Source organism: Sipha flava, unplaced genomic scaffold (genome assembly GCF_003268045.1).
Source record: "Sipha flava isolate LNK unplaced genomic scaffold, YSA_version1 329_pilon_pilon, whole genome shotgun sequence".
In the NCBI taxonomy this organism is placed as follows: domain Eukaryota; kingdom Metazoa; phylum Arthropoda; class Insecta; order Hemiptera; family Aphididae; genus Sipha; species Sipha flava.
In genome coordinates, this window is record NW_020273017.1 from 252,005 (window position 1) to 279,075 (window position 27,071).

Genomic DNA, 27,071 nt, shown 5'->3' on the forward strand with positions numbered 1-27,071 from the left:
CTCATATTTACATTTAAAAGGTATACAATATCAACAACAAATAAGACTTAAATTGATGTATACAATATAATATATGTACAGTATATAATACGAGAAGAGAAAAAAAAAATGCAAAATCCCCAACAGACTATGTGGTCTTATCATACCAAGTGCGAGTTGGTGAAATTAACTAATATGATTGTACCGTAGTACATAATTGACACTTTAATTTAGTGGTTAAATATAATATTCAGTATAGAAAAAAAAACCGTCACTAACCACATTTACAGTCTTAACCGCACACATTCACATATGAGTATAAGCAAAGTGAATAATTGTTTGAAAGTCATGACTAAAGTTGTAATCAAAACTCTTTTAGTATCATCAAAGTACATGAAATCAATACGTGCATGTATGTGTATGTAGAGTATGTATGCGTTTGTGGTGTTTGGAGTACATAATAATACTATATGCAGTAAAAATGATTGGGCACGCGCGTTAAACTCAGTCTGAAAAAAAAATTATGTCATGGTCTTGTTTCGCGCAAACATTATCTCATAAACAATAATAATAATTAAAATAAAATAATAATAATAATAATAAATGATGATGACGATAATAATAAAAAATAATAAACGAATAAAAAAAATCGTAAATAAATATTTATGAAATGTTCCAGACTCGTCGTCTTGCGCGTTTGGGTCAAGTTAGGATTTCCGGACGCTCAATAATCATGCAGTATACTAACACCGAGTCCATTAGTAAATGTACTTGCAAGTTCTCGTTGATTTGTCAGTGCATTTGAACGCGTTGTTGAACGCTTCCGAGTGATCGGCGATTGTTCTTAATCTGTGAACAAAAATTCGGCACTCAAAACAACAGCCAATAACCAAACAAAACGAAAATAACACAGGCACGCAAAAGTAAACGCCTTAAAAGATATTTGAAACGTACACGCGTACGCTATACGCATTGCCTAACTTAAACGCCGTGAAACGTTCATCAAGAACGAATGATTCAACAATATTAAATGTTGACCGTACGCAAACTTAGGTAAACTATGTACAATTAATACTTACAAAACAGATTCGTCGGACATCATATCGAACATGGTGTCTAACTCTTGCACTTGACGTGATTTGATTGCGCACAAAGACTGTAACACCACAGAAAACATTTTATTAACTATATTTTTGTTTTAACGTGTTTTCGTCATCAATGACAAAGTTTAAGGTGCGTTGAAAATGTCATTAAAGAACAATAAAAAATTTAAAAATATTTTCGTGGTTTTTATAATATTAAATGTGAAAAATCAACGTTCAAAAATCAATTTTTAACTGAACGTTCAACGTTCATTTTCAGAACGTCGATTAATAATTAACAAAATGTTTTATTTTTTGTCTGCGAGGTCATTATCAACACTTAATACACAATAATCGCAATAACGATAAAAAAATTATTTACTTGAGCGTATGTTATGAAAAACAATGTATCGTATTCATAGGATTCCATGGCCGGTTGACGGTAATGAGGTGCTGATTGTATTTTCTTTGACAAACTCTACACAAACATAAATAACAATGATATTGAATCCCGTGAAAATATATGTACAGTCATGACAGATAATAATATCAAATAATAAATATCAATGCAAATCAACAAAGGTAAATCCAATTTATAATTGAATGTTATATTGTAATCCCTGGGCGGTTTTGACCCTCTCGCAATGTACCTGTAAACCATCTTGTTTTGTAGTTCGGATGAACGACATATTTATACTTACATTTTTATATTTTTTTACAATCTTAACAATTAAAAGGGCGGAAATAACGTAAGTCGGAAAAATCATAAAATTAAGTGATGAAATCTGAGTTGCCGAAGAAAATTAAGATAAAGTGAGAAATGAAAAATTTTGAATATCAAAACAAAATTAATTAAAAAGCGATATCTGTTGAGCGCATTTCAGAAAAATTTAGGAAATTTCACTGCAATTTATCTATCAACTGTTGTACACAACTGTTATTACTCACACATAATGCACATTTTACTTTAAATCGTAATTTTTTCCGATATCACGTTGTATGTTGAGAAAACGAGATAAAGATTTGATAATTTGTCAAGAATCCTAGAACTGCATATTTTTATCTTTTGGATTCGTTATCTTATCATTTAACTACGGTGTATTTGTGGATTTTATTTATCAGAAATTCAGAAATCGCAGTTCACGTATAATGGCAACGCGGAAGTTACCTTTATGCCGTACCAGTAGGTCGATTCGGTTGGTCAACGGTGGTCACCGAATCATGCCACTTCACAGCTCGTACAGAACCCGATCGCGTTATAGGTTACTTTAGGTTATGCAAAGTGGTTATCGGTCAGGGACAACATATAATAAACGTACCTCCAGTGCGAACCGTACGCTGGATACAGACAACATGGCGGTCAGCGCCGTGTTGTTGCTGATTTCGAATTTTTGGTCCCTCAGTACGTAGAACATCTGACCGTGGCACTTACGGGCTTCGGCCGTGGCGGCGGCGCTCAAGTTAACCGCCGTGGAATGGGCTGGCAAAAGAACACCGTCAATGCCGTACGCGACACCGGGCGGGTACACGCTGGACAAAATGGCCGAGCTGAGCTCCACGCCTAGACCGCCGTACAATATAGCCCTACGAAAGGTCACAACGATTAATCCGGGCACGAGTTTTTGGATGTCCGAGGGGGAGGGGATAACGTGTATACTGTTTACCATACACAAGACTTACTCGGGATAGCCGACCTCGAAGTATGGCCGAGCGAGCAACGCCATGGGCACGATGACTTTGTTGTTGGCCACGTTGTAGGTCACTTTTGGATTTTCGGATACCAAATCGTCCAACCACCTACGGATAGTACATCCGACAGTGAATTATAGACAAAACAGTTCTGAATCGTAGTGTATTGTTGTGTTATGCAAATAACGGTATTCCCGCGACTTACCCGTAGTGTTCTTCGTTCGTCGCCTTTAATTTGACCTGAGAATAATCTTGCAGGAACGATATCGCGCTGTTTATGTTCGAGAACAAGTCGAGCTTTTGGATCTGCAGTGGACTGTAGAATTGGTTGACAAAATTCTCTTTGAGCATTTCGCTGGGTATTCCGACTTGTACTGTGAGGTTGTTCAACTAAAACGGGCGAACGATTAACTCGAGTACGTATAGCCGAGAAATATTTTTAAAGTTTTTGATGTTCTTACCTTGCCCAATACATGGCTTCGCAACTCAGATTCCAAATGTTCATTGCTGTCTATGTAAGATCTGATCGTCTCTTTAATATTGTAGAAAATTTCGTTGACTACGGCAACTACATTATCCTTGTTTTCGATTTGTGGTTCGATCGAAGCAGACACTCCGAAGCCCATGAACTTCTGCAGCAAAGAAACACAAGTCTCCCACCTAGGTGGCGAATCTTTTTCGCCTATAAGTTCGGCTGTATAGATCTTGACAACTTCCCTAAACTTGACCGACAAGTATGGAACAAAAGCATCGGCCATTTTCCACATGAAATAATTATTTAACCCACTAGATAACAATAAAACAAAAACACGGTTTTATTAGTAAAAAGAGAGTACTTGGCGTCACGCTAACCCCTTATATTATAACAACTAAGAACTTACTTGCGATCCGATGACGATATCAGATTGGACAGGTTGCTAAAATAAGTGGGCGACACAACCGAGATGTTCGTATCGTCATTGATATTACTTTCTGGGAATTTCGATTGTAAGATGTGCAAAAGTGGAACCTATAACACGAGAGACACGAAATCGATATAATTTTGTCCGTAAATACCAAACCACCTAAATTGTGCTGTGGAACAGCGTAACCATTTCAGTAGTGATCTGTGCATTACTATGATAAAAAACATACCAGTGAGGCAAAATCCTTAATTCTTGCCACGGTAAACCGTTGGTGAGAAGCCAATAGATCCTCTTGTTTGCCGGGCGGTGTGATTTCCGCGATGCGCTTCTCGTAGTTGAATATTTCTTCGCTGAACGACGACGCGTCACTACTGGTGGCGCCCAATAGTTGCGATACGTCTACCATGTACTGTTTGTACGCGATCACTATCTGCATAAACAAAAATATAATGACGAGTTTACAATACCGTAAAAGACTAGCGAACATTTTCGTTGTTCTTTGCGCGTGGACTTACCTTATCTTGCGGACTTCTAACGTAATACCTTCGATCGGGCAAACCCAGTCCGGATGGAGATATCTGAAATCGTTTTGTAATACAGATTTTAACAACGACCAAACAGTAAAATTACGTATGATATAATCCCAAAATACCTGAATTATATATTTGCCCGCAGCTCTATCGTCCGGTACCACGTTTATCTTAAAGAACAGGTTTACGCTGTATTTGGAGTGCAATTGTACCATGGTAAAATCCTTGTCCCATTGATTAAAGTCAAAATCTTTTAACACGGACCAGCCGCCTGTAATACAAATAAGGAGAAACAAATTAATATTTGAAATAGACCACCCGCGAGAGAGGTAAGGAACGAAACATACCAAGTTTGGTACTAATAATCTTCTTTAAAGGTTTTCCTTCGTCCATCTCAATATTGTCTAGATTCATGCACGATTCGTAGAAATGTTTCATCTTCCAGTTCAGCGAGTTCGAACTGGCAACGTTCCGCAGAGTAACAACCATGTTCCTGATCATTGTTTTTTCTATACAAATTCAAAACAAACGGTTTAACAAATGTTTATTTTACAGTAAAATAATTTAAACAGATGCACTCGATGCGCCGCACACTTACGTTCTTGTTGAATCCGATTTTTCAAACTCCAAGTGCTCATGTACCCGGGCAACGAGTTGGTTTGTAGCCATCCTCCGCAAGCGTATTCTCTGAAGCTTTCGCACGGCGGTTGTGTAAAGTTTATTTTGGGCAAAACCTTTAAACAGAAATTTACGATTTTATTACACAACAGTATGTTACGGATTTCCATGCACAATAATTACAAAGAGTTTCCTGTAGTAGTATATTCGGTCGCGGATCGTTAACTCCACGCTTTAATTCGATTTTAAAACTCAAAGAAGCGCAATAGGCGTTGTGTAAAAAAAAAATCAAAAAAAAAATTACCAAACGAAATACCATGGATGTTCCACGATTGTTTTTATAAAGTGTTGTAAAACATTTTTATACGTATATAATACGTATCTATATGTATATACCAACGACCTATTACAACCGTTTAGTACCAGACATCATATAAAGCGTTTTAGGTAAGGTTTCTATTGCCGTACCATGTGTCGTAACGTCAAAACAATAGACACTACCTATTCATTTTAGACACGCATCCAACAGTCGTTACAAAATTAAGTTCACGAGTATACAACATAATACATGGATATGACAACACGCAAATGACATTCATAATCAGATCTGATTGTCGATCGATTAATAAGCATTGGGTAAAAAACTTTCTAAATAATTACTACAGGAACGTAATTAGTATTCATTTCGGGTGTTATAATAGTATACTTTTTGTGCGCTAGCTGCGGATCTACAACGGTGAAATATGAACGCAACACCGAACCAACAGTACCTGCATTCGAGTAACGATTGCCGCTGAGGGGTGTACACAGTTTAAATGAACGTATTTATGACAATCGAAATCACCGCAGTACAATTCTTTTGCCCGTGTTCGATTTCGTAAACGAAATGAAAAATAATCAGCCGGACACAAGACGGTGTTTTATAGTTATTCCTGCAGTTCTGTATTATGTAGCCATATGGGCACTCTCATCATTTTTCAAAGGTACCCGCCGCCGCCACCGCAAGCGCAGTGGTTTTGTTATGAGTTTGTAACCATACACTGCTAATGGAATCAGTCGTCTACGCCCTCCCAGAAATTATTTTCGAGTAAGCATTCTACCTTCCTATAATCATATGCGTATACATGTAAAGCATATGAACGTAGTTAGAAAGATAATTTCACGGATTTCATTGAGAAGACGCACACACCCACAAACACATCGACGACGCTAAAAATGCATAAATTTCGAAAAGGCTACCTTATACGTAGTTTAACTGTCTACCGTTTCGTTTCATGAATTTAAATAATATCGTACTGCTGCTAATCGCTACTGAAACGATTTAACGACATTATGATACTACAACGACATGGAAAAATGAATTCACGTCTTGACATTATAAACTACACCGGTGTACACGCGATGTCCTTCCCTCTCACCCTAACAACATCGTGCGGTAGACGATTAAAGGGAATTTTTACGAATTCCGAAACGGATGAGAGGCGTTCCGGTCCACTCGTCAAATGACCGGTACGACGAAAATAAACGCACCGTCACCATGTCGTCCGTGCTCGCTTGCGTGGTAACAATTTGTACACGTATTTACTGGGTTTTTTTTTTTTTTTTATGATTTTTTACCCCGAGAATCTCGACGCGTAACCCCCGCGTACAGTACGAGTATGCGGTTAATGAACCGTGTTCGGTGTCCTATCGGGATCGGGATGGGCCAATACGTTTTAATTTTATTTCATTTTACACTCCGCCCGCTCGAACCGCGCCCTTCACTGCGGACGACGTTACAATACGAACATTATGCACGCATAGTATACGGCGTATAATGCACGGGAGTGCCTACCGGGACTGCGGTGCGCGTATAACGTATATTCTTTATTTTATTTTTTTTATTATTATTATTTTTTTTTTCAGTCCTTATAACACAGTCCGACACAATTATATTGTATATAATATACTTTCACTAGGAGGTCGTGGCCGCGTTCAACAATAGGCAAGGTTAAGGACACACTGCAGCGCGTGGAGCGTATATATATATATACGTGTGTTTTAATTGAATTCGTCACAGTCCGCGGCAGGGAATGTGTGTGTCCGAGTTCCAACGCGAAGACGGTCGGTGGAGATGATATAATACAATAACATTTTTTAAAAAAAATTTAATATTTTTATTAAATTGTAATATTGCTGCTCAAAATGTGTCCCCTGCAACCATTGAACGCGTATATACGAGCATGGTGATATGGACCTCACCGCTTTGAAAATTACAGATAATATATTATTAAACGGTTTAAAATCGATTGTACCTAATATTTATTTGTTTTGATTTTTTTCCTATTTGTATCTACAGGATATTTATTCTTAAACCCACTCCCCTTGAAACATTTTCGGATATTCGGAAAACTTTTCAATATATTTACACGGGCGGAGGTCGAACCCGTCGTCTCGGTCATCTCTCCCGATTACAAATATAGTCGAACCTCTAAACAACAAATATTTTTATGGAATAATAAACTTTTACTATAAGTATTTATTATATAAATTTATTAAAAAAAAAAAAAATATTTCTTTTCGTCAAATAGATGATATATAATTATAAAATAATATTTATACTTCGGAACTTTCAAACGTACGGTGAAATAAAGTTTTGGAATCATAAATAGCATATTATAACGTATATTGTGTGGTAACGATTAATCTGCAACACGCTCACGTCCGTGGCCGCGCATGTAGAGTGCACTTGCAAAAATAACCACAATAATAAACCGTACGTCACGTATCGAGTATATACCGTGTTCCTGAGTCCTAAATATTGAACGGCGACAACGATGTACTAGTTCCTGGTACAGATCACATACTTCGCTGATTTATACGCCCGTCCGACCTGGTTTACATCACACACGCGAGCACATCTGTTGAATCTTAAGAGGGCGGTTGTCGATGAAACCAGATGAAAACTGCATTTAGTTATAGGTAAATGTATGCATACACCCACCAGTCGAAATATTTAGCGATGTGCAAGAAAAAATAGGTTATTTGTCAGTTTGATCTTTTCAACAGGTTTTATCACGTGCAAAAGCAATACGGTACGTATAACATATTACCTTCGTTAAAGACATATATATACCCAAGTATACACTCATATTATAATGTACTTGTTAAATATTATTATGCTACAATTTTTTTAATGAATTATCAATAAATTCGATTTTTTTTCCTGCAAAATAAACAGCAGGCGACTATTCAAACACTGTTTTTTCAAACATGACCTTTGCTTATCATCTCTGCTGTATACAAGTAAAAAGTATTATTCTATAAACCATGATAAGGCGGAAACATTTAATCATTATTATACAAGTCATTTTGATGAACCGCAAAATGTCCCATGTTATAAATAAAAATTACTAATAAAATAAAATAAAATATGAGTGTCAAGATAAAATATTTCACACAAAACAAATTTGATATGAAAACGTATTAGTTCATAAATATTTTAATAGTTATGAGTTGACAAAAACATACTGATTGCGATGTTCAATATAATCATAATCTAATTTAAGCTCAAGCTCAAAGCCTGAGTGGTACAAGAAAAACAATCTTTATTATTTCTCCATAAATATTAGGGCTTACAGTAAAATAGTACGGGGGCGAAACGATAACGGTTACAATGTGAGCTCCAATTTTAATAATCAGCCTCAAGCATCAGTTGTTTATAGATAAATTAAATATATGCTAAATTATGAATACCATTTGCGTTCGCAAATTAATATGCAGAACACGTTTGTTTTCTACCTACTTTTCATACGATCAGTGGTTGCTAAAAAAAACTTATCCCTCGGTCGGCAATGTTTGGACAAGATATTTGCGAAATTTTAATACTAGGATCGTATTATATTATGTTATCGCATTAGTCGTATTTTAAGTGTTATAAATAATAAAGTTATATCTTTTGCTCTGCTGAATTTTTACCAAAAACCGAACGAAACCGCAGCATACGACAAAATTACATAAGAAGTGATCCGTATTACACTAACCGTTCCATCAGTCATCAACTCGAACGCGCGACGTTATTTCCTCAACACGGCTCACCCCCGTCGTTATTTATACGTGAACGAACCCAATTACGAGCATATTTATAGAAAATCGTCGTTAGGTAAACTTTTCTATTCGCTTTTATCCAAAAGATATAACAGCTCGCGTCGGGTAAACATGTTAAAATATAGAGGTTCTCGCGTTCGTCGGAGGAGGGGACGAGGATGGCGGATTGTCACGGGATGTGACAAATGGCACGTGGCGATCGGGCATATGGTTAGTTATTCTAGAGCAGTAGTCGTTTATTTCGGCCGCGTTCTTTCCACGGGTTTGAGAACCATTGCAAATAAATACAGTACAGGAAAGGGCGGAACAGAGGAAACCAGTCTTAAGAAACGAACGTGTTCCGCTAAATTATCGTTCATCTCTGTCCCTCTCTCTCTCTCTCTCTCATTTTCTTTATGCTGTCGTTACCCTACGGCCGATCCGACTGCCGCCACCGACGCGGCAGAATATCTGGTCCGAGTCTCCCTACGAGCCGCAGAAGAATGCAGCGTATACACGTACCGAGATCACTCCGCGATTACACAGCACCAGGCTGAAAACGTAAAAATACGAGAAATACAAACGCACACAAACACTAAAGCTCACACGCGCACACGGAAAGGGGAATAATTATAATATTATACGCACGCAGCTCGTGTCGTGGAACAATAGTATATTACCTGCAGTTGTACGTACGTTTATTATTATTATTATTGTGTACATCTGCAGTTGCCGCGTGCTTTGGCAGAGGTAGACGACCCGAAAAACGTTTCTGAACCGGAGCGCGAAGAGCAGTGATGAACGAGTGCGAGTCGAATAAAAGGCCGACGGGAACGCCAAAAAAAAAAAAAAAAACTAATCATTTTCTGCGGTGTAAAATAAATATTACCGACACATAAACAGTACGTAGAAGTCGTGAATATTATTATTATTACTACGTATTAGTTTACAATACGTATTATGTTACTAAACGTGACCGCAACGAATATATACTAAAATGTAATACCCTCGTAAAATTCGTATACGATGGTACACTATAGTGGACATCATCCACGGGCTAGAAATTTTCGAAAAACCTGTTCGACGATCGTAGAATATAAAATGTGTGCTCGCCGTTATTATTGAACCGGACACCCGCAGTTCGGGAAAACTCAATACGTATAGTTTCGCGGCAGATAATTATTTCCACCGAAAGAAAAAAAAAAGCCATAATTCAACCGACCCATAATGTGCTCCATTTAATGAGCAGTAGCAGAGGAAATGTTGTTTACTATACTTCTAAAACGTACACGCGAACATGATTCAAGTAACTCATAAGATTTGTCTGATTTAAACGAAAATCGTACAATACGCATTGTGTTCCATCGAAAACACCACCCGCCTGGTCGAAAAAGTATAATATACTATGACAATTCACAGAGATACTAACACTGTTGTATCTCTCTAACCACGAGAAGGGTAGGTAAAATACAAGTATGGAAAGAGTAAGATAAAACGCGTATGATATTTATTTCATTAACCCGAGTATTTATCATCTGGTAAACCTCAAACTACAACTACATAATATTCGAGTGTTTTTTTATTTTTATTGTTATGGTTATGAATTTCTTTTAGTTTTATTTCTATAAATTAAATATTATTCCACTATAAACTACCAACGACATAAATATAATATGGTTTCAATTAAACGTCATCCTATAGGGCGTCGTTCATAACCGCACACTTTTATAACTTAATCCTACATATTTTCGCCAAATTAAACCGTTCAATACCGCACAAATGTATATATATATATATATATATATATATATATCAATTACGTAAACATTAATCTAAAATACCATGAGTGCACCTCGAGACCGAGCGGGATCACTAGCTCGTTCAGACAGTTAAAAACGAAAAAATCCCCCGATTTGCTATGTAACATCACCCCAAGTAGGTCCTGGGATTAAAAAAAGATTTTGTGTGGAACACATACGAAACCGTCAACGTGAACTGTACATGCAAAGTGTGCAAAGAAAAAGGAACTGTACACCAAATATGTGCGGTTTTGAACTACCGACCTTTCAAATTTCCCTTTTTAACAATAGAATAAATATGTGCAGTATTGAACGATGTAAAATGTGCGGTTATGAACGGTAAGTGTGCGGTTTTGATGAGCGCCGGTTCTATAGCCCTGTGAAAATGGTCAACGTGTATATTTAATAGACTCATACTATGTACTCGAAAAAAAAAATATAAATATAGTACAAATTTTGAAAAATGTTTAATATTAAAAGGCAATGAACTTGATCAAAATACGTTATTTATAACGAAATACGTATTACAATATTAACGCAAACATTATTTCAGTAATACAAGTATCACACGAAAAATCGTCGAACACACATCATAAGGTCAAATCTAAACGGTGTTAATTGAACAAATAATATAATACGTTTATAGTTTATTAATTTATACTTAAAGACTTGATTAACTTTATTACGATATTATTAAGAAAATTTCGTTTCTTAACAAATGCAATACAGCTAGCTGTCGAACAATCCAGGTTAGGTTAGTAAAACATAATCGCGTACGGGATCGAAGAAACGTTTTTGGATTCAGGTGAGTTTCATCACATGGAACTGAACCAAATACGATGAGACAGGTTTCATTGTATGAATAGTATCCGTATGCACGTATTTGCTTTGAGTCATATTTCCACACGAACGGTTTAACCCCGAAAACACGTCATAATGTCGTTTTATTGTCATCGCCGTCATTGTCTCTTGGCGCATTCGTGATGCATTGTTCATCGGCGGTGACGGGGGTGGAGGCTGCGGTAAAAAGTTAGCCGCTGAAAGTCATCGGAGCAAAAAAAAGGCGTCGAACAGCCACCCGCGGTGACACCGGATCGTTCATTCATCATGCAAAACATGTTACACTTAAATAAATTATGTAACATCGTACAACACCCGGGTATTATTGCGTGCCCAGCAGATATATCGTCTGCCACATGCGCGGGTAATCTTATCCCTAAATTGCGACCCGTGACATTATCGTATCGTTTTTTTTCTTCATTTTTGATTTCTTTTTGCACTTTTTTGCAACAGCTTAGAGAAACTTTACGCGTACGTTTGAACAGTGACGAGGACAACGGAACGAATTCGTATGTGATATGTACGTGTATACCATATTATTATATAATCGGACGTGTTTTACGCGTATGTAACACATTACGTTTATACGATTTAAAGATTTTTTAAGAGTATTTAAATAGAGGTGATTCGCCCCTCGTGTTTATGTTCCGTATAAAACAATAAAAACGAAAAATTCCAACAATAAAACTTTATAAGACAAACATTACACTTCATTTCTCGTATTCGTTCTCTCCTTTTCGCCCACTTTGACTTTAAGTTAAACAAAGTTAGGTTAAAATAAGTAGTCATTGAGTAGCAGTGATTCGCAAATATATTTAATTACTCAACGATCATATAACGTCTCTAATCAACGTACCAGTCATAAAGTAAAAAAAAACTATCAGCCATATTCACACAGCACTCGCGTGATATGAGAATCATATATATATACAGTACATATACTCAATAAAGTTACATTGAAGGGGAAATATAAATTACAACAAATCCATGACTCTTTTTTCGGCTAATATAGGAATACTTTTATTTACATATGCAAAACAATAGTATTAATTATACAACAATATAACGTGCAGTCGGTGCACGTATGTCTGTTTGATTAGTTCGTTTTTCATTTCGAACAAAACAATTTAACGCGCTATTATATATTGAATTCAGTCTGACGAGTAAAATCGTAATTGTCAATATGCCACATCTATAACATACACACAAGGCGCGTAACCAATTGTGACTGTAGAAAATAATTTATTGTAAAATAAAACTGTAATTATAATCGCTGAGTCGCGTGAATTAATATTTTACCCGCCGTATTTTAGTTTGCTGGATAAAATAAAACAGAAAACAACGATGAAAAAAAATTGGTATTTCATTTAATACTGACACAGCTCATTGCTCGCCACTAATGCAACAATAATACAAAACCATGTATATATGCGTGTGCGTGCACCTAGTACCATTACAAAATTGATCTCACCAGCAATTTATATTTATTTATAATTTTCAAAGAATTTCAAACAAATTCTCAGCCATAAATTAAATTACACTCCTTTATCTGGTGATTCTCTTAGGTAAATTTACTTTGACTGTATTATGAACATACGAGTACATTAGATTAGCTCATAAAATACATAAATTCAGTGAATAAAATACAAATTTAAATTTATAATGATGGTAATTTTATGTTCTATAGTTGTTGAACAAAACTGCTTTCGTTTAGCTTATGAATAATAGTTAATAGTCGTTTGGCCTGTATAAATATATACCGTAGAAAATGTTATTTCGTACACTGTAGTACTAGTGTTGTGTACACATTATGAAGTAGCATTTCGTTCGAATGCACTTGAAAAATCAGAAACAACACACGCATCGACTGATAATGTACACAAAAATACACAGAAAAACGGTGCGGAGATAAATGACTTTTTTTATTCACACAGATAAATGTAATAATCTGAAAGTGCGCTGAAGAAAACTTGTCTGACGTTCACGTTTATTAAGAATTCGCTTACAAAAATAATGAAATAATTACTTTGTTAATAATTAACTGTTTACATTATAAACCGATCATTTTTTCGGCAGACGTAGGTACTATCGGTATATGGTTTGAATTTTGCTTTAATTATATTACATCGAACGGTATTATAGTGCAATTAATATATGGTTAAATCATAATTAAATTTTAAAAACATGTCTACAAAACATAAAAATGAGTTATAACCAAGATTTGAGTATTTGAAGACTCGACTCCTCGCTCTGACTAATGAAAACGAAACTAAAACCTGATCCGCCTCGTTTGCACACGTATAATTTTGCTCGTTTCTCGAGGCAAGTGTGAAAACTCAAGATTTTTAACAGTTCTCGATCCGTCCGGTGTAATTATAACACTATATGACGAAGACGCACGTATAATTATGATGCATACATGCACATTTGTAATACCATTTTATACTGCAGTCGGACTAACTGAATCGAAGAACGCGAAGGCGTAAAATGAGTATTAAAATAATTACGAAACATAAGGCTATATATTAATATACAGCGTGTTGAACGGAGATTTACCAGTACGTATCAAATGGGATATATACAAGATATCATTTATATCTCACCAGTTCAAATATTTGTGAGACGCCCTGTATACAACACTGTGGTCACTGACGGAATCCCAGAGAGATCAAACGGGACATTGCCATTGGCCCTCCCATTCCAATGACCCAAAACATATTTGTCTGTTGTCCATATACATAAACAGATTCTTTTAAAAGAATACTTTTATTGAATGCAATATTTAAAATAATCAAAACTTTTTAGCCAGAAAACATTTTTATTACGTTTAACGTAACTGTGTCATTATAGATATTAAAATCTTGAAAAGATAACATGAATAGACAAAGTAATAAATTACACGCATATCTTTGTTCTTTGTCGGTTCGTCCCAAAATCTAATTCTGAATCTACCGCTAGCGTATTAATCACACAAATAAAACACAAAATACATTATAATAGAAGCACGTGATTTTAGACATAACGTTAAGGACTAATTTTTTTTTTTTTTACACCGAACCGCGCCATATTTATAAAGAACTAAATAATAATATTTTTCAGCGGCATTATTGTACCTATATATATATAAATTATAACTTGTACGACAAACTGCATTTTATATGTAATACGGACAGTAACAACGACGACGAGCTTCGATACGAAACGCACGCGAATTCCCGTTTATACCGTTACCGGCGTACATACTGGATTAGTTTTTCTCGTTCGTCTACTTTCAATGTACAGTACGCACAATAATATATGGAACAACAAGCACGCCAGACAATACACTCGCTCCGTGCAAAGTACACAGCGGCGGCGGAATGCCAAGACTGGCTGCACGGAAAGAAGTATGAAGAAAAAGAAGAACAAAAAACGAGGTTTCCCCTGAAGCGAAATTCGCCCGCCGACTCGTCGTGCACCAGTGTACGTACATAAACTCACGCTTAAGTAATATAAATCATTCCGAATAGGTACCCATTATTGTCGGTTGGATATAGCCCGTCACTCATCTAGTAGTTGTGTATAGTTACCAACAATACTCGTGTACACGTAGCCTCACAAAAAGAAGAGCGAAAACAAAAAATTTAAATAAAAGGAAACACCGTTCCTCGATATTGACCACACCAACGAATTCGACGATTGTGTATTACGCTCGTCGCACACGTAATTATTATGAACAATTAACACCACGTCACGAGTAGAAACATATTTTATTTTTATTTTAAAATTAAATCCATAGTATACCGATTTTCGCGTTTGAACGATTATCGCGACTGTTGATAGTTTTATCAACAGTTCTTAAATCGAGTTTCGTCGTGTTTATGCGACGCATCATCTTGAATTCGTTTGGCGTACCAAATAACAGCCTAACAAACTGTTGAGCTGTCTTTGCACGCAACTTAATAATATGATTTAATATAAATGTTTTGTTTAACATCAATGGAGAGCATTTACGATATTACTATGAATGTTCAATAAAAAATGATTTTCAACCGATATAATACACAAGCATGCGAGAACAAACACACACTCATACATTTCTTTGAAGCCCCAGGGTCGAATGATTTTTGAATTTCAACAAAAAATCGGTTCCTAACCGTTTTTTTATAAAAATAATTTTATTGAAGACAAACATACAAAAACACATTTAGCCTAGCACGATTCATTTTTTAATGACTTTAGTTCGTGTTCTACAATATAATTTCTTTAACTTGATATTCTTTGATATACATTTAATATTTTATCAAAAACTCGTCACCGTTAATGATCATATTGTGCCAAATGTTTTTATAATGAAACAGAATCACACAAATATAATTAAATTATGGTTTCGTGAGTCTCGTCATAAAGATCAAGGTTGGATCCAATTTAAGAATAGTGTATATTAAAGCGGTCAAAAATTTTAGAATTTTACTTTACGTTTTAAATCCGATATAATTAATATTAGATTTTATGATTTTATTATGCTCTCAAATGATGAGTAATCGATATTTTAGGTTATCAATCTATCAAAGTACATACAGATTAATATATAAATGGCAGAAAATGTTTTGACGGTATGCTCTAAGTATTTTTAATTGCATAAACATCAGGCCATGAGAAGTCGTTCAAAAAATGTGTGCGAAAAAATGAATTGCAAAATGGTGCAGCATGTGTAAAAAATTAATATAAAATTATAGACTTTAAACAAACTAGTCCTCCAAATACAATTATAAAAATTAGAAAATATTAGAGCAAAAAACAACGCGTACAGCTCTACATTTACTGTTAAACCTCCTTTATCCTGCTAATCCTGCTCACATAAAATCAATGTTTTAAATAAACATTTAAATTGCAAGTAACATAAGTACACAAAAAAACAACATAATATTTAAATACATATTATGCACATATAATATCGTATGAACATTAAATAAGACGTCTGCAAATAAATACATATAGCGAAACTAATGTTAAAACTCGTGCCAGTAGTGAAAACCCATGTCTCGACACATAAAATGGGTGTTGCTCAAACGTTGAGTCAACAAATTCGCATATAGAACTGATTTATTTCAGAGGAATTCCATGATTACGAATTGCTTATAATATTCATTGGAAAATAGTGGAGTAAATCAAAAATGTCACAAATAACTAAAAATTACATTAATATAAGTACATATTAATACGTATAGAAAACCGATAGATACTATTCTTAGAGTGCTCAGAGTTAATTATAATGTCGGCTTCGCTATGGGATTATATTCTCTATACGCTATACTCTCATCAAACAATCATCATAAATTATTGTTTTCCGTCCGATTTCGGTGATCAATCGATCACTAATAGTAATACACATTTTACGAATGTTAAGTTGCCAAGTCAACTTCGAAATCAAATTGATAAAAATCCGTTTGTACGTACAGAAAAATCTTTATAATCTTAATGGTATTGAAATTCTAGTAACAAAAATAATATTTACAACATTACCGTGCAATGGCAACAATGCATGAGAGTGGGAAACCTACGTTTTGAAGGAACAATCGGCGCTGTATATTTGAATATACTTTAGAGACAGGTATACCTACACACGTGCGCGTTCGCATAAACCCTCTGAGAATATTACTATCTCAGCTGGTCGATGAAACGGACTATAATCCAAACATAAAACGCGCGCGTGGGCAGCAGATCGACATTCGAGAGCGCACACACGTATTATTATACAGGTATAAAGTACTGAATATACTAAATACATATATACTATTCTTACACATGTGCACGAATAATACGAGAACACGACACTCCTGCGGCGGTGGGGGTAGGACAAAAACTGTTTCTTTTTTCCTTTTCTTCCATTTCTTTTAGACAGCTTCAGAACTCCGCGCCCAAGGACGGCAGGCACTCGCAACCAAGCAACCAGTTCGTAGAAGACAAAAGCGGCAAATATATTTGAATATTACAATACTACTCCCTATTATAAATACGTATATACTTATAGAACTATTAAACATCTAAACTATGTGCGTCATACAAATGGATATACGAATCTTGATGAAAACACTGCGGTGGAGAAACACGGCCACGTGCTGTTTTACACTGCACGGGTATCGTAGAGAGGAATGGAGTGACGCCACTCAAGAACACTGGGGCCACGTGTTAATTTTGTTTTCATCGATTGTCTAAAAATACATATTTAAACGTGCCACTTTCTTGTAATACATTAATATATTTCGGAATGTACGTTGTTACGCGATACATGATGTCGAATGGTATTAATAAAATTATTGGCGAGTTCATTATATCCTATACAATATATGTAACAGTGTGGTGTTCGCGAAATATACTCCTTCACTCGGTGCATACTACTTGCGTCCGAGATTATTATCAGTAATTTGCATCCCACCAAAAAAAGGTTCAAAAAAGATCATAGCCTATTTGCGTCCAAGAGTACCTTTTGAGACAGCCAAGTTACGTCCCAACACAAATATGTCATAACCATAGCATAAAATAAGTATTACAAGTAATTAATTACATTTAAAGTTTTCCAAAGTTTTCAGTTTTATAAATACGGCTCGGAAATTGTTTGGCGACAACCGAACATTGTCATGGTTAAATTAATTAAATTAATTTTATCAAACTGAAACTCTATATAGTAGCTGATAATATTAATTTATGGATAGTCGTAGATACTATACCGTATACACAATTTATACATACATGATTATTGTAACACATAATATTGATGGACGCATCTCGGTCATGACTATTATAGCAGATAAGAAAAATAATATGGTCGAATTGCGTCCCCAAGATGAGACGAAAGTTACCTGTTGAATTTACTACCTGAAAAATACACTTTTTTGGGGAACGCAAGTAGTATCACAGAATAAAACAGAATGGACACTGATAACAAATTACATGGGCAGCATAGGACAATAATGAAATCAGTCAGCCATTTTATTTGAGGTACAGTAGGAAGTTAGTAGCATCTTATTTTATCATGAAACGGTAGTAATATTCTTTATAAGCTACTGCGCATTTTCAAATGTTACTAATAATAGTATTATTTTTCAAGATCTTAGGTGCAACAAGAGTTTGAGATTTGGGGGACTTATAAGTCTTATACTATGGTATGACCATGGGTCAACCTCCAACCTCCCATCATTACCAAAAAAATATAAATTGTGTTTTTGTAAATGTATTTCAATTGTATTTGTAAATTTACTACAACAATGATTTGCATTTTATAGTATTATATCAATATAAACGTTTTTAATATACTTAAAAAAATTATATAAATACCTGTATAATACTATTTAATCATCGATAATTCTATTTTATACATTTTTTTTTTTTAAACACTTCCCATTCTGAAATCCTGCACTTGGGCCTGTATTATGATAGACATACTATCTAAAAAATGATCCACAAGTAAAAATTTCTTGGTACCCAGTAGATCGCCATGTTTCACACTGATGGTAGAACACATATTGAACAATTACCATAATTGAAATTACAATTAATAACGAGTATCAGTTATCACTGATTACAATTTGATAACAAAAGTACCTCAATTAAAATGGCCGCTTATTTCGTTGCCGCCGTGTTGTGTCCACCCCCTGGTAGTATGCAGCCCCTTCACTGATTTCTCATATTTTTCTAAACGTATATTACGTAAACAATTTAAAGAATTATAATTATACATGAGATTAAATAATCTAACAAACAACAAGTAATTAAAGATCATTTAGATTAACTCATAATTCAATTTATAGAAAATAAATCAATGAAAACGATTATTTAATTTTGGTTAGATAAATATATAAAATAAATATTGAAGTGAATAATAATACGAAACGATCATACCTAAGCAACCTAGTGCGATTACAATACTTCGGCGCCGGGCTTACACGTCTCCTGTATAGGCCTCCTAGGGTACTGTGACCTCCACGGTTGAAATTCGCATAAATCTTTCAGATAATTTTTTTTTTTTTAATCGTCCAATCGACAATTATTAATTTTATAGGATTTGCTAGTCGAAGCAACAAATGTTTTTTTTTTTTTATGTTATCGCAATATTTGTTAACACTTAAAATGCATATACGTCTATATAATCTGTAGTTATATTGCATCATATTTTATTTCATATCCCTTTACTCCTCATCACATTCTGTTAGTCCAAACACATTTATCACACACGCGGGACGGATCTGGCTGCATTGTGGATCTCCACGATTACACTTATACGTCTGCCGATTTCAGCAGGATAGGCACTCGACGTTTTTACGATATGAAAATATGATGTTTAGAAGTCATCCGTATAGTCTTCCACTGAGACAACATTCTTCGATTCGTTCAACTTTTATATTATCAACAGAAAAGTGTTTTTAATGTTTTCATAATATTGTGTGTACACTGTATAACACTAGTTATATTATATAGTACAGTATATATTTTTATAATTATCACATCATGATTCATGATTTCATGACGTATTTCTACTTTTTCATTTTTACCATAATAGCAGAGAGCGCAGACCGTAACCAACCTATCAGTTTATTTTACTTCCGTAGTTAATAATTTCGAGTTTGATTATTTCCTCCTTGTTTACATACAGTACATCTAATCAAAATTATTACTGTACCAATGTGTCAGAATATTTTAAAATATTTTTCGCTTTTCGCACTTTATACAAGAGTAGGCGTCAATGCACGACGTACTGTGTCTGAATCAACCGTTTTTAAACACACGTCTACATGAAACACTCCTTATATTCTGAGCGGGATTAATAAATACTTGGTTAATGATGGGTTGTCAATTTTGTTTTCAACCAATATTTCCTATAAAAAATATCCGTAGGTACGCTTTCCGGATAAAAAGACCATTATAAGGGGGGTAGCCCCCCTTCTTTAGAATTTGGTTTTTTTTAATTTAGTATATCGCTGACCAAACAACACCTATCTGCAAATTTTATATAATTATTATAAGGTATATTTTATAAATCAATAAATTTAAATATTTTTTTAGTATATTAATGTTAAAGGTTAATATTATTAATAAATAAACATTATTATTCATTTATACCTATAATCTGTATATATGGAGAGAGGGAGGGTTGGCTTTATTTTTGCCTTCTCCTTGAACATCATGTATGTGAACCACCACTGTTCGAGATTGATATTCTCGTCTGAAAATCGGCATGATATCGCAGAATACAAAATGAATGATTTACGATTTTTTCGAGTAACAAATAACAATATTGAATGCCACGATTTTTGTTTTCAATTAAAGCGACTAAAAGTGTCATTGACTCTTGTATCGTTTCGGAATACCTAATGGTTGTAAAAATCTTGTTTTTGACACAAAATCGTGCTGAAATCGACGATGACTTCTCATTTTCGGTGGGTATGACTAATGGTCTTGGTACACATCACACGCACACAAACCCAGTCTTCGACACTTTTAAAGTTGACAATCGGTTGTTTTATGTAAGTAATTTTTTTTTCTTTTTGCGAGAAAATTCTTCATGCGGCAATGTACATGGAAAATAATTTAACACGTGACCAGATGCTTGTGTTTCTTATTCTCTGATGCCTTCTCACGCTTAACCATAACAGTAGAAAGAAAAAAAAAATAATAGTTGAACTGCAGAGAGACGCATACAACACCAACCGTGTGTGTTCAGGTTCCGGTTAACGGAAACGAAATAGAACTAATATATCTTCGTACGCCGAGGACGATTCACGATGTGAACCACCATTGTAACCAAACACGATCAGAACCCACGTAAATCCGTTTCATCTTCGTCGTGAGTATGACATACAACTATGAAATTTACGATACACAATAGTACACAAAATCTTACAGTTGTTTAAACGACTATTCGAAATATCGTATCATAAATATTAATATTATATTTTTAAATATCCAACAATCAACGTTTCATTTTTAACCAGACCGTAAATTTTGAGAGAAAAGTTGATGATTGTACACTGTCTAATCACGATATGTAATAAAATCTCGGCTCGTGATAACTTAACTAGAAATCATCAATTGTACAAATAAAACATTAAATCCCCTCGAAATTTTAAATACCTACGTATAATATTATATAGTATTGTGTCATATTTCCATTTAAAATTCTGTCCAACGAATAAATTACAGTATTATTAATATAATTATAGTATATACTCGAATAAACATAAAAACACTATTCCTTTACTATGTTTAACTATATTTTACAAGAAGGATAGAACATTATCTTTGAGATATTTTCTTTTTTTAATTTGATAAATTATGTATTAATTATAATTATTATTAACCAAGTTAATTAAGACAGCACACTTTTGATTTGAGACGGTATACGGGTATCACGTCATTTTAAATTTTAAATGTATTGAAAGCCGACACTACTTGTATTGGAAACCATATTGTTGCATACGGGTTTTAAAACTATAACACCACTCAAAACTAATAAATAATCGCAATTAATGTATTGTCTTACTGATACAATTGATAAACCTAAATAATATAACTGAAATAATCAAATTATTTTTATATTGATTGATGGACATATAAAACAATTACAACTGTAGTTCTTTATATCGAGTTTAAGAAATGCATTTTTATCAGTTTGCAATAATGCAAGAAAAATTAATTGTTCGTTTTAAATTTATCCCAAAATTACCGAGTAAACAAAAAAAAAAAAAAATGTACACAACGTATTCCGACTGATTTCACTGCAAGTAATTATAAACATCTCGACATTAATTACCAAACACGTTGCCTCTGTGGATAATAATCTAATAATCATTATTATATTAAATTAAACACGCTAACAAATAATTATTATTATATGATAGTAATTTTTTATGCAATATAAAATATATATAGTTTATACACAGATTATATGAATTTTTATATATACATATTACACATATAATATATCTAAATTTGAATAATATAACAGAAAATATTTTATGCATGACTCATCTGTGATTTTTTAAATTCAAGCACGTTTTATGAACCAAACCGCTTTACGAAAAAATTTAAATTTTGAAACAAACGTATTCTAATAAGGTTTTTTTTTACTTGGGAGTGGAAATAAATAAAACGATGTATCTAATTTTTATAATACGCATACAGTTACATACTACAAGCGTATACAGCATAAAGAGTTCAAAAGTTTGGATTTTATGAAAATTATTTTGTTAATTGTTATCTTATATACAGTTACGTTTTCAGCGAAATGTGATTTTTGTATAGGATAAGTTTTGTACCAACGAGGTGCCACACCTAAGTCATAAGCCAGTGTTAAGATTAAAGATGGTATCGTTGCGGAATATTATATAAACCAAATCCTATCAGTAAGATGCCAAAATTGCTTCAGGAAAATAATATAAATTAGGCAACCTACAATAGATATTAAATATTGGTTTTATACATTTACACACAAATCGAACTACAATTTTATCGTGATTTTATAACAAGTACAACCAAGGACAGATCTAGATTTATTTTTGAACCTGGGGGCTCAATAAAATATGGGACCCCTAACAAATAAAAAGGATAATATATTTTTATTAATTAAATAACATTTATTATTTAGTACTTGATATTTATTACATTTAACTTAATAATAAATTATAACAAGAATTAAATTGGTGAGATATATCAAGTACATTTGTACTTATAATAATGAAACATATTAAGCGACTTAAATTAATGATTTGTGGAAAATTATTACACTATTATTATAATTGCTATTTTGTAAATAAAAAAAACGTAAGTACTAATAAGTTGTATTAATAATAGTTTTACTACTATTGAACCTCCGAACATTAAAATTATTGTTGATACTATTGATTAAACTCATCTAATTAGTTATAATAATGTTATTGTTATCTAATGAGTTACAAGTTATTATTTATTTTTTGACGAAGAATTGTTTGATTACCATCGTGTTATAAATAGCAAGTTTAATTCAACTTTAAGTGCACTTTTATCGTGGACGGCAAAAAAACTTGTCTTATTTAGATTATTAAACATTATTTTTTTCTTCAATTTTAATGCTTATTGCAATGTACGTAAATTCGATAATTATTATTACACATAAATTACTTCCATTCAAATATGTCAATAATAAAAATACCAATTATATTTTGGATGATAATTTAATTTTACATAGAAAAATAAATTTAGAATTAATTAATTACATTTTACTGTAATAACAAAAGTGTGAGGTTCCGAATTTATGAAGCCTCTTAGTTACAACCAACTTAGCCCTTCCTTAAATCTGGCCCTATGGTATAACTTCCATCGACAAAAACGATAACTATCTACCAATAAATATACTCAAATTTCACGATAAAACGTAATAAACACTATAAAATAATAACACTAACATTTACACACTTCTCAATTATTCGTCCAAGTGTAATGTGTATCAAACCAATGTATGTATGCACATATATCTACACTTAAATATATACAACTTATGTATACGATAACGTCCTTAGTTCACGTGAATATTAATTAAATTTGTTCTAAAAAAACATATGTAAATTAATTTAACTGGCCAGATTGTGTACATATAAAATCAATAAAATTAACACCATATGACAAGCATTATTTTATTGTACTATATTTGATAAGATTAATAATAGATAAAAAAAATTAAATAAAAAACACGAAAGTGTTTGGGGATATAACAAAAATTCAATATGTCTACGATGTGATGCACTGCAGGTAATTCGGTGCGAATAGATGTTTTCATAATATTATGTAACTGGATAAAAGCAAGCATTTTTATTATTCATGTTTGATTCGTAAAAATTTAATAAACTGTCTGTATTTATTCACCCGGTCTTGAATAATTGTTTAAATTAAATTTCACGTAACATACTTTATACTAACACACATAACTCTATTCATCCAACAAAAACATATCGAACTACGTTACGGCTGTCACTTTTAAATCTCTAACCAGTGTAAGTGGAAATCTTTAACAACACATGTACATAAAACAATACTCCTAACGTTATAGATTCGTATTCACCTTATTAAGACTAGACTTATACTGATAACTATAAATTTGCGTTTTTGTTGTTATTTCGAAACAATAATAATATATAAATCAAAAGTCAAGTGGTTTTGGCCCAATGTACAGAAGGAGATGATAGAATAATGAAAGTAATAACCGAATGAAAAATGCATAATAATAATACGCAATGTCGCTTTCGACAGAAGTCGATATCCGCGAACTGCACCTGCTTAACGACATCCTGCACGTGGTTTCAACCATATACGAGTTATTATTATACACATAGATCAGGGATATCAAATTACAGGAATTTACAATAATACGGCCTTACTTGTAAAACGCCAATAAGGATTCGGCCGATCAGAAGCTCAAAGGATCGTGTAATCGAGTGGAAACCATACATCCTTGTACTAAGACACATACGAAGGGTATAGAGGGGTAAAAGAATAAAGTACTTTCGAACGCATTGATAAAAAATCAACATCGAATTAAAAACATTTGATTAATAATGATATTTAATTGATATATTTATTTTTTTAGTACAGATTAAAAACCCACGTATGACGCATTTTTCCAATAATTTAATGTCACGATAGTATAATGTGACGTAGATGTGGATATAAACGACTATTATCACAGTTTGTTATAAGTATAAAGAAACATTATTTGTGACGATTTTTTTTTTTTTTTTTTTGAGAATTTAGGTACCTACAGAATCTCACGATTTAGTATTTTATTTTATAGACGACCGATCATACGACATGCCGCAGTCACATACATGCGTCGGCGGCGTGAAATTCTTATTCGAAAAACACACTATACCGCTGTGTACACGGTGAACGTATGGTCGTTTTTATGGCGGTCGTAAAAACGGAGAGAATGGAAAAAATAACCGACGTCGTCCCTTTTTGTACCTGCAACGATCGTGTTCGAATAATGCGTACGGAGCCTGTGGCGGTGGTCTTTTGTGTCGGCTCGAGAGGGGTTCCAGCAGGCCGCCACCATAAGGTTTTCGACATTTCGATTTGTATTATTGCTATCAAATACACGAATATACTGTGCTGGTCTTTTTGCATGCTGAATAGGTTACAAAATGATTCTATACGGGTATTTCACGTTCAATAAGTGGCAGGGGAGTGGAAAAAATTAATAAATTCAAATCATGCTACCTTAATCGAACACGTTTAAGTCTAAGAAGAATTTCTAGAAATAACAAATAACTGCGATGACCCGCAGTCGTTTTTCGACCTATACACAGAACAGCGTCGCAGGTATTCCGGTATCGGTATGGATCGAATGGAATAATTTTCGAATGATTTACGGTAGTACACAAATCGAGATAAACGAGTTTCATTGTTTTGGACGATTAAAACGAAAACATTTTAATCTAAATATTCATCTGGTTCATTAAAACACACGCATATTTTAACCCGGGAAAAATCCTCCAATAGGGATTAGTCGCTTGAAAGAGATTTACTACCAAAAAAAATGTATCAAGGAACACTGCCGAGGAACGCATTTGATCGCGTTACCATCAGACAAAAAAATTGAACATAGAATTTGCATTTAACAACGTGAATATGACACGATAACGAAAACAAATTACCTTTGCCAACAAATCAAAAAGCCACCGCAATGTAGAATCACTCATTGTGCGATCAAAAAAAGCACTGTCAGTAAGAGTTTATATTTTTTTTGACCAATAAATGTTGATTCAATTTTGCCGAGACACATGAAGTGGTAAAAAAAATAGTTGAAAATTCCGTATAATCGGAAGGGACAAAATTTTTTCTCACAGGATTATTTCGAAAATTATTTTCTAACTCGTAGTCCTTCCACGATCACTCGTAAAAAAATTATCAGTCGTTTGCCATCCAATCATTCTCACTCAAAGTCTACAATAGTAACGTAACAATATTATGTGCTCAGTAACAAAGAGGTATTCACACGAATACAACTATTCACAAATTGCATTTTATCGGTAATTTTTCCTGCAACTACCCCTTAAAAAACGTGTACCCCACCGTACGACTCAAGATGCAGTCGTTATTAAATGCCCGTTTATATTCATATTAATTCTAAACGAAAAATGTTTAAAATCTAACCTCGGCCGAAGCTCTCAGACACGGAGTCGTCTTGCACACGAGAAGAGGGGGTTGCGCCCGCGGCCACAGGATCAACATGAGAAGCTGCGTGACAATCAAGACGAGGCACAAGAACACCGCGGCCAAGACCAGTATCAACCCGATCCTGGAGAAACCAGTCTTATCGCGGAGTTTCTGCTCCAGACTAGTAACGGCGGCGAACGCGTGGAACTTGCCATTGTTGTTGGCGGCGGTGTTGTTGTTCTCCAGTTTCTTGTCACCGGCCGGCGTGACGACGACCGCGGTCCCGTTGTTCTTGTCCGTCGACTCCTTCAGGCAGGGCTCGCGCTCCTCGTCCACCACCGAAAGGCAGCCGTCCGGTTTGTCTTGCATTTCCACCACGTCCTCGCGGTCCTGTGCCAT

At 34.1% G+C, this 27,071-nt stretch overlaps 1 protein-coding gene across 1 annotated transcript; it reads right to left on the reverse strand.

Annotated features, from left to right (window-relative positions):
* Nucleotides 1–27,071, reverse strand: LOC112686894 (endothelin-converting enzyme homolog). The gene is made up of 14 exons (XM_025559366.1): nucleotides 26,670–27,071; nucleotides 4,784–4,919; nucleotides 4,533–4,694; nucleotides 4,308–4,456; nucleotides 4,171–4,233; nucleotides 3,885–4,085; nucleotides 3,632–3,759; nucleotides 3,212–3,536; nucleotides 2,956–3,140; nucleotides 2,742–2,858; nucleotides 2,381–2,645; nucleotides 1,444–1,539; nucleotides 1,059–1,135; nucleotides 1–828 (listed from the first exon to the last, which is right to left on the reverse strand). Exons 1-14 carry the CDS (start codon nucleotides 27,069–27,071, stop codon nucleotides 738–740), a joined length of 2,397 nt encoding a protein of 798 aa, XP_025415151.1. The 3' UTR covers nucleotides 1–737.